The sequence below is a fragment of the Mesitornis unicolor genome, unplaced genomic scaffold (assembly GCF_000695765.1).
Source record: "Mesitornis unicolor isolate BGI_N332 unplaced genomic scaffold, ASM69576v1 scaffold41775, whole genome shotgun sequence".
NCBI classification, from domain to species: domain Eukaryota; kingdom Metazoa; phylum Chordata; class Aves; order Mesitornithiformes; family Mesitornithidae; genus Mesitornis; species Mesitornis unicolor.
This window is the reverse complement of record NW_010186942.1, coordinates 26208-35911: the sequence shown is the minus strand read 5'-3', so window position 1 is coordinate 35911 and position 9704 is coordinate 26208. Positions and strand designations below refer to the sequence as shown.

The window sequence follows — 9704 nt, the reverse complement described above, 5'->3', positions numbered from 1 at the left end:
GAGGCGGCCGCCGGGTTCCCCCCCATTCCTTCCCCCGGGCTGCGGACCTGTCCTGGCGATGAGGGCCGGGGGTGGCTCCACGGAGGGGGGTCAACCTCTTACAGAGCTGGAGGACCCCCCCACGGAGCCAGGGGACCCCACGGTTTGGCCGAAGGAGCCTTCATTCCCGGTGCTGGCACCAAGAAAGCATCCTGCTCCCCTCAGGGGTTGCAAGGAGGCGTGGGGAGAAAACCAAGGCAAAGCCTGCAGCGTCCCCCCTGTATCCCTATGAGGGTCCCATGGCATTTTACATGTGATGTGGCTTTGTTCCGTTTATCAGGAGCTGCACTGAGGTTTTTGCTCTCTGGTTTCAGTGACAGCCACACTTGGGGAGGGGAACATGTCTCCTCTTCCCAAATCTGTGCCCATTCCAGCACAACCTCAGCTATGTTAGAAGTCCTTGTCCACAGCTTTCTCTGAAGATTGGGACACATTAGGTGCAGCAGTGGTGATTCACACAGCCTCATTGGCATCAGAGTGGTTATCATAACCCAGAGCTGAAAAGAGCAGCATCTGGGGCAAAACCTGGCAATTTGAGTTGCTACCCTCTAGCAGGGTAGGCAACCTGCAGGGACACTGGCACAGAAAGGCCTGTCACAGCCACACATGGATGTTGTCCCCCAACCCCAAGCTGGTGTGACAGGGAAGTCAAAACTGCCCCAGCTCTCCTGCTGCATAACCTGGGCTCTCTGCAGAGCAGCGCAGTGCCTGTGCTCCCCCAGGCACCTTGTCATGTCTCAGGAGGCCCTGCCTAATTGCACCCCCTGCCATCAGCCTTGGCTGCTGTCACCCATGTCTGTAAGCTGTCACACTCCTGGGGTAGCAGGAACCATTCTGCGGGCCACTGCCTCTTCTAGCCTCCCAGCAATAGTGCTGGGAAGACAAGTGCCTTCGGCCTCCTATGGGAAGCGTGACTTTTGTCCTGCAGTGTTCATTTCCCTGCCCTGGCTCACGTTTGTGGTCCCAAACTTACCACTAAGAGCTAACTTAATTTTTCTCTTTGGCAGTTTTAGCCCATCAATACTTGTTCTGTCCTTGTTGACTGATGGGAATAATTAGTCTCTGGTCCTTTTATAGTGCATCTGCTCTTTTTAAGATGGTATCACATATAGCACTCTTTTAATCTATAGAGGAGGAAACAGTTGCATTTAATTAATTGCTCCCTATATAAACTAATTACTGCCAGTAATTTCAGCACACTTTGCACGCAGTTCAAACACCCGTGCAGAGATCTAAAAGGCGAACCACTCAGTCTAATGACAAGAAATGAAAGCAAGGGGGCAAAATACATATATCTTTAGAGAGTCTACTTAATTATTTAGTTGTTTTAGACTATACTGGTTAGTACTGAACTGTCTATATCATGCTTCCTGTTCAGTTTTGCTTTAAGTTTTACTTGGACTACGTGCAAAAGATACTGAAAAGCTATGCCAGGAAAAAAAAACAATTTTAGCTTTTTATTACTTTTATGGGTCAAACGTCATTGTCTAGCAATTTATCATTGTATCTTTGTCCAGAAATGTGAATGATGGAGGTTCTTTGCGCGGGCCGTTCATTTTTGTTTCTACACCTGGACTCCTGTACTGCAATAAACAACCTCCTCGATTCCCAGTGAGTGTGTCAAACCAATTCTCCACTCATCTGAGCCCAGGAAAGAAAAGAGGAAAAACAATGTTATACCAAGGACTTTGCAAATACTTGGGCTGCCTTTTGCAAGTATAGAGTGGGTTTTGTGGACTCTAACATGAGGTCTCCTTACTCTAAGAGCAATTATGTGAAGACCAGTTACCTGTGAAGGAGTTAAAAGTGTAAACAATATACTTCTATATATTAGAGTGGTGAGCAAGACCACCATTGTGAGCACCTCTGTGCTCGGGGCTGTACAAACATGGAGCGCAGAGCCGTGATCACTTAGACCTTGCAACATAAATTTTTACAGAAGGAAAGCGCTAATTAGTCCCGGCAGTTTGGGAGCCAGTCGATAGCCTAGAGAGCTGGCTGCTGGCCAGCCACAACTTTTATCAACCCCTCCTGCCATTTGGGAAGTGTCCTGTGCCTGCCAAGTCTGTGGGATAAACAGGCCAGCAGCAGCCAGGAGCCAACTCATTTGTAGGTTTTAAGTACAGTGCTCAGGTTGTAATCACCTGCTTTCCTCCACCTCCGCCAACGTGTTATTCTCAGCATAAATCCTTCGGCAAATTCATTCATTCACACCCCTGCACCCACAAATTCTTGGTTTCCTCACATTTGACTCAGGATTTGGGGTTAAACTGCCCAAGAATATTGTATGATCAGCCCTTCGATCACCATCTAAGGCCACTCTCTAGGCTTTTTTTCCCATCTCCAGCTTGTTCCATTCCCAGTAATAAATAGGGCCTGGTGCGTGCGGCTCTGCAGGAGGACACTTACCTCCCTGTGGTGACAGCCGCTCTCTGGTACTGGTGAAAATGTTGGGCCCTTCGCTCTGCCTCTTCCCCATGATTATGCAGGCGCCTTCTTTTGGACAGGCTCCAGGCTCATCCCAAATATTCACAATGGCAGCCTGAAAGGTCTCCACTGCAATGTCGTCCTCTCACTGGGATGGAAGCGCATGCTCACAGCACCTCAGTCACCTTTGCTGGATTTAAATGCAAATTTTTTTGTTGAAGTGAGAACAGCAGCCTGATGCTCAGGTTTGTGCTCCTCCACAGCAGCCTTTTCCTTCTACACTTTCATCACCCACGACATAGGAAACACTGGATTATAAACACAGTCCTAAAAACTACCTAAAACCTGGACCTTGCACCCTCCTGCAACACCGATTCGGGCAGGTACAGAGTTGAAGATGCCCTGAGGCCAGGCATGGTGCTCTGAGAGGTTTCTGTCCTTGAAGGTGACAACCTCACAATGCTGAGGGATGCACCCGCTTAAAAGAGTTAACAAAGCAACAACGGAGAGATATTGCTTCTTAAATAAGTGTTTTAACCCAAACAGACCAATTACCAAGTGCTACAAGCCAGCACCCTTCATGCTCCCTCCAAGAGCATCTGGGCCATGGTGGGAATGGTGCAGAGCCTTCTGTCACAGTCTTGGAAAGCCAAGGAGATCGTTATTTCCTGGAAACACCTTCCCCTTCAAGCTTATTGACACCTTTAAGGTTGTCAAGAGGTTTGTAGAGCAAGCACTCCCTGTACAGAACCCATGTTGAGTTTTCTGAAGGATATCATAGTTTTTCACTATTTCTACCCCTTATTAGACCTTCTGCTAGCTTGTCTGTTACAAACCTCAAGCATGCAGGGCCTGCAGCCTCTGTCATTTAATGCGCCAAGCCTTTTCCTAAGCTGATAAAGCTCCATCTTCAAAGTCCTCGGGCTCTTTTGGCCTCACATCCTGTGCTGGATCAGCTCCTCTTGATGCTGGCCCTGGCGTGCTGCGTAATCTTCAGGAAGCAGCTTAGTGCCAGAAAGCAATGGCCGGAGGAAAAGCAACAAGAAAGCCTGGCATCAAAGAGCAGAGCCCCACGCAGAAGGGCTCAGCACCAACCCACCCCCCTGAAAACGCACATGGCAGACAGCCCTTCCCCTGGACCCATGCCCACAGCAGATTCCAGCTCCTTTTGCTGTTTTCTTTTCTTTACTACCAAATCAAAGAAGAAGTCTTCTTCAGTGCTCTGGAGGTGTGAGACATCATGAAAATGAAGCTGGGTCCTGCAAAACCAGGGATGGTAGGGAATGCAGGCAGCAACGCTGGGTGTCCTACAGCTGAACAGCAAAAACTGCCTTTGATGTGGTTTAATGATAAAGCAGATTTTTCCTTACTGAGTTTGGTATTCTCCACCATGTGTCAGATAATAAAGCATGGAAAGACGTCTGCCTGGACGCAGGGAGAGCGACAGGAGAGAAAATAAGCAGATGAATGGTCATCCCGCAGTGATGGGCATCTGGAAGGCCACGAGGGAGATGAAGCAGCCATGGGCTGGGGATGTCACCCACCAGTGAGCATGGAGGATGGGAAGAGGAAGCCACTGGTGGAGACTGGGAGCTTGGACGCAGCATCTGCTGAGAAGAGCCGTCCCCATGATAAGATTGGGGTGAGTTTGCCATGCCTCTACTGTAGAAGGAGGCTAGAGCAGGGTTTATCCTGCTTGGAGCATCTTTTGCAGGGACACATCAATCTGTGTTACAATGCGTGGAGATGGTTATTGCAAAGCCACTTTATTTATGGTGTTTTTATTGGCATGGGAGTGGGAGTGCAATACAATTTTAGCCACTCTGATGTCTCCATCTCCCTTACATCCCACCTCCATTTCTAGAGCAGTTTTTTTTTTCTTTTAATTACATGATTCCTCCAACTGTACCAAGGACTTTCTGTACCTGAGATGGTACAAGTTTAGCCGGATGAGCAGGGTCAGGTGTGGGCAGTTCTGGGATGGCTGAGGACTGTATGTCCCACCACCATCACCAGTCCCGCAGGCAGCAAGATGTCCTTGCACGTGGCAGAAATAGGGTAAGGCCAAGATCTGAGTGAAGCTCAGCGGGGATGAACTCAAGCATAAGGAAAGATGCACTTTACACCGTGATCTGCAGGGAGCCCAGCTCTCAGGTACGAGCAGGGTCAGGAAGTGGACTAGCCAGCAGCACTTTATTTGGTCATTTTAGAAAGATTCTGTTGAAGATCTGAGGGAGTCTCTAGAGCTACCACGTCCAAGACCACCACTCGGTTATGCTCCACTCCTCAAAGCCAACACAAACCTCTCCCACCACACAACCCCATATAAACAAACCTTCTGTCTCTTCCTGTCCTTTTTAGATATTTTGAGTATTTGTGGCAATCTCTCCTGTTTATATAACAAAGCCACAGCCCAGTGTCTGTGGCACCATATCCATGGTAACCCTAATATAGCATGCACAGGCGACTAGATTTCATTAGGTGGCTCGGCTGCAGCAGCACCAGGGAGGGAATTTCTTTGGGATGTGGAGCTGTGCACGCAGCCTGGTGGGAAGGGGCCTGGCTGCCCACCAGCCCTTGAGCACCTGGTGAGGCAGCACCTCCCAAATGATGCTCTCCTTCTTTCTAAATTTGGCCCTTCTCCTCTCCCATCACTAGCTCACCATGGCACGGTGCTGGGCATCCCATCCACTTGCCTTCCACTTTGCAGGGAAGCTGCAGGTACATGGCTGGACCAGGAGGAGAGACAGAAGAGACAGGAGCTGCTCAGCGTCCTCCACACATGGAGTCCTCACCGGTGCGGAAGCAGTGGATCTGAGGCGTAAAGAGCAACCGAGGTCCAATTCTTTCTCCAATTTGGGGACACTCCAGCAGGGAAGTCCAACTGCACAGTTGATGCTGGGTCTCCTTTGGATGCGGTCCTCGTAGGGGGATGAGGCAGGGGGCGTTACTTGGTGTAAGAGAGAGAAAATATGGTCCTGAGGAAGGCAAGGGAAACTGGTTAAGAGAGAGCAAGAAGTTGGGACAAGCAGAGGCTTAGCAAGAGGAACTTTACAGCATTTGTTGCTCTCGTGCTCTAAGGCACAAACTCACATGCAAAGAGGAGGGAACGGCTCTTCCCACTCACTGCTGTGGGTCACGGTCTCCTCCAAGTGTCCTGTCTCAGCATCCAGCACATGAGGGTTAAATAGCAATGGATGCAGTCATGTGTGGAGATTCCCATGTGATCTCATGCAAAACAATGCAGCTCAGATATAACCACCCTGAATCATTTGCACTGTGGCCCAGCAAGGCCTGGGTGACACAGAAACAATAAATGGGCAAACACAAACTCAGATTTGCAGCCCCAACATGCTCTTGGTGCATGATGAAGGCAATGAGCAGTATGCAGATCCCTTCTGACTTGCTATGGGAACAGGACTGAGCAAAGTGATCATTTTAAAGGGCAGATAAACTATTCTCCTGGCCCTGGGATGTCTGTATTGAACAGTTCCTGTGAGCAACTGGGCTGGTCCAGATTCCACGGCTCTGGTATGAAGGGTGAGAGTGGATCTGGTCAGAGAAACTGTATACAGCATTGGTCCCTGGGACCCCACACAACTGCCTGTCCATCTGAGCTTCATGCCAGCCCTCTCGTCTGCCTTCTCACACTGCACCAGGTCCAGCCTGAGTCAGACACTGCCAAACCTCATCAGCGCGGAGGCAGAGTCGATCCTGGTGCAGGCTGGCCACGGATGGGGGCCAGAGCCCTTGGGGCACAGAGAGCTGCACCGTGAGCAGGCAGCGAGCTTCCCTTCCCTCCCTGCTCTCGCCCAAATTGAATTTCCATTTATGCTAGCGAGGCAATGGATTATAGCTTGGAGGTGTGCTGCCTGCTTCAATCCCTAATTTGGCGCATCAATTGTGTTTAAACCTACTTACCTGGAAGTCAGTCTTTGTTCCAGGCAGGAGCCCTCGCCTCCTGCCAATGGAGGCAGCTGCTTCCCCTACCTCCCCACCACAAATGTCAGGCATCGCTGCTTCCAGGGCTCTGGAAACCACAGCTCAGCTCCCTTTAGGACTGGTTTTGCAGCTGGGGTCGTCACTGGTGATGAAAGGCCATGATAGTTTTAGCACATACCCAGGAGGGTTGGGACATGCAGCTCTGTGGAGGATGGGGGATTAATGCTGCTGGGCATCCATCACAGCCAGACTGAGGCCTCAGGGATGCATCTGAGCACTGTCCATTAAAAACAGCCTTCACAGCATGCTCCAGGTATTCCCTGTGCATCACTGCACCCTTAGCTCTGCCAGGGGATTTTGGCAGGCGCTGCCTGGAGCAGGGCAGGGAGTGTGCAGGGATACCTGAGTCTCATCTCCAGCACAGGATGCTCCCATGCCAGCATCAGTGCAATGGTGCCAGTGTTAGCTCTGGGAAGAGCTCAAAGGTGGGCAGAAAGCTGCTGCCTTTGAGGGAAGGGGACGAACCCAAATTCCCATTCAGCAGCCCTCCTGGTGCTCCTCCCAGCAGCGAAGCTGCTCTGTGTCCGCCCCAAGAGGTCAGAGTTTTGGAGTCAGAAACCTGGCATTTCTAGATCTCATTGAAGTCTTAAAATAAACACCTGGAGCAACGAGCGGAAAGCTGTGTCCTCGCTCCTTGCCTGGATTTATGAGCAATGACTGGGGAGAAACTGAAGGGGGGGGAGAGAGATATACATAATTTTTTCCTCTTTAAATAAATTCTCACTGCTTATCTGCAAAGTTCAGCTGTTTCCAAGCTGACCTGCCCTTGTTATGCTGTTCCACCGCAAATTCCTTCTGTAGAGGAAAGCTCAGGAGCATCACTTGCGCATGCCAGCAACCTGGGGTTTCATCTCTAATAGATGGAGGCAGAATTTGTTAGCTAAGGATCCCCTCCTGCCCCCCAGCAAGGAGCATTTGCCTTCCTGCCATGCTGGCAGCTTGGCTTCTTTCCCTTTTCAATGAGGAAACACAGCTAAGAGGAGAGGAGAAGTGGAGGAATCTGTGCTTGGAGAAGGGCAAAAAACTGGTCTTGGGGGCTTTTGTAACTAAGCAGCCAGGGCTGGCCGATGAGGGACACTTTCAGACAAGGGTCTCAGAGCGTAGCACATCCAGGAATGAGCCCAGGAGCCTCAGGCAAAGTGGGGGAAGATGGCTCCTCTGGGAAGATCTGGTGTGGGGCTGGGCTGTGCCCCAGGGTCACTGCTCGCAGGGGTGTGGGATGGGGCTGAGGGCTGTGCCCATCTGGGAGAGCTCAGCTCCCCCCACTTTCTCTCTGCTTTGGCTTTTTGCCCAAAAAAGCTGAATGAGAGGCCAAAAGCTGTAACCAGCAGGTCACCCAACAAGGAGAGACACTCTGGATCAATCGCCGCGTTCCTGGGTAACAGGATGGTAAAACCTCATCGAATTTAGCATAGAGATGCACACATTGATGATTCATTAAAACACCCAGGCGCTGAGCTGAATCTATTTCCTCTCATTGCACAGGGCTGGGAATTGCGGATCTGCCCTTGTGACATTGCTGCAAGGACCAGCATTGAAATTCAAAACCCAGAGGGGACTGGAGGGGACTCCTCACAGAAGGCATCCGAGAACATCACTTGTCACGTGAAACAGCATTAATAAAACAAGACTGCAAACTTCGAGTGTGTGTGTACCAAAGAGCTTGAGGCAGTTCATTATAATACCAATTAATGTAGAAAAGTTAATAGAATAGAAAGAAAACACATCAGACTTTAAACAAATGAGAAGGGGGATGGAGAGAGACAACAAGGTATCTTTAAACTGGAGCCAAAGTTCCGGCTGCTACAAAAGCAAAGGAATAACAAAATATTTAACATCTCCAAAAGTCCAGGCAGGCCAGGCCTTTGATGGGAGCCAAACTACAGTGGGAGAGGAGCTGGGTTTTGCATGGGGATCCTTATTTTTGCTTAAATGCTGTGCTAGGTTTGGAAGGGCTAGAAATAGAGGAGAGGAGAGGAGAGGAGAGGAGAGGAGAGGAGAGGAGAGGAGAGGAGAGGAGGTTTAATTTCCATCTGCTTGCGGGAAATCAGCCTTTTCTCTGGCACTTAGCTAACTACATTGTTAGAAAGCAGGGGAGAAAGTCTCAAAGCCTGCAGCATCTCTCATTTGCCTTCCTATTCCTCAGCTACTCCACCTCATGGGATAATCTTCTAAATAATCTGTGCAGGGCAGACATCCTCTCCTTGTCCCAGCCCAGAGTAACACCATTTGAAAAGAGGAGCACACCCTAGATGCCATTCATTCTCATTTTCTTTCTGATTTCTCTGACAATTAAAAGCTGAGGTGACTCTGTTCTGATTTGTACCCTTTCTGTCCCTGTCTGTCTCCAATGCTGGGGTGCACAGGAAAGACTCCGTGAGATGCCACGACTCCAACTGAGCATTGCCAGGCTGGCTCTACTCTGCTAAAATAAACTCTTGCAGCATTTTCCTGGAGGTGTGATCACGATTACATGTAAAACTATTATTAACAGGTTAAAAAATGGATGGAGGCTGAGATGGGAGGAGAACAACCGTCTCCCACACCGTCTCTGGCTGAGCTATCAGCCTGGCTCACTGGAGCAGAAGGCACCAATGCCACCACCAAAAACACAGGAAGGACACATCCTCTGCTGGTACCATCGCTCTGGATGTGCTCTGACACTCACCAGAGCTCCAGTGACCAACACCACAGTTGGAAAGGTTCATTCTGAACCCATCAGTGACTGAAGGACCATGGGACGCCAGGTCCCTCGACTCACAGATCTGGACAGAGCATGTCCATATGGGGCTCAGCAAGAGCAGCCTGTGAGTAAACAGCCCTTTCCAGGCACTAAGGAAGATTTAAGAGTGAATCACATCAGCCCAGTCCAATTCAATTGCTATTGATAATGTCCATGTGCAATTAGAGCCAATTAAGGGGAGGCAGCGAATGACAAGTGTTTGGCCAGGAGGTGGTGGTGGGGGGGGGGTCAATACAACCAATACAACAATCAAATTTCCCAACAACCAAATGCAATTAAAGACTATCGCTTACCCGGCTTGCCCAGGAGGGCCAGCGCATAAATGGGCAGCGCCAGGCACGGGTGCCGTCCTGCCCAGCAATGCAGCCCTCTGGGAGCCATCCCTGCCCCTGCCCCAGATTCAAGCTGCGGGAGGTGGCATCCATGTACTTCACCATGGTTGCGGTGTTCCTGGTCATTTTGGTGGTGGCCCTGCAGGGCTCGGCTCCCCGCG

General features: G+C 50.2%; 1 protein-coding gene across 1 annotated transcript in view; it reads left to right on the top strand.

The window, feature by feature from the left end:
- The first annotated feature begins 9571 nt into the window (after positions 1–9571).
- DBH (dopamine beta-hydroxylase (dopamine beta-monooxygenase)) overlaps positions 9572–9704 on the top strand; it is a 13660-nt gene continuing 13527 nt past the window's right edge. The window contains 1 exon segment of the mRNA XM_010185285.1: positions 9572–9704. This exon segment is cut by the window's right edge and continues 17 nt beyond it. Within this exon segment, the coding sequence (XP_010183587.1) occupies positions 9572–9704 (133 nt within the window).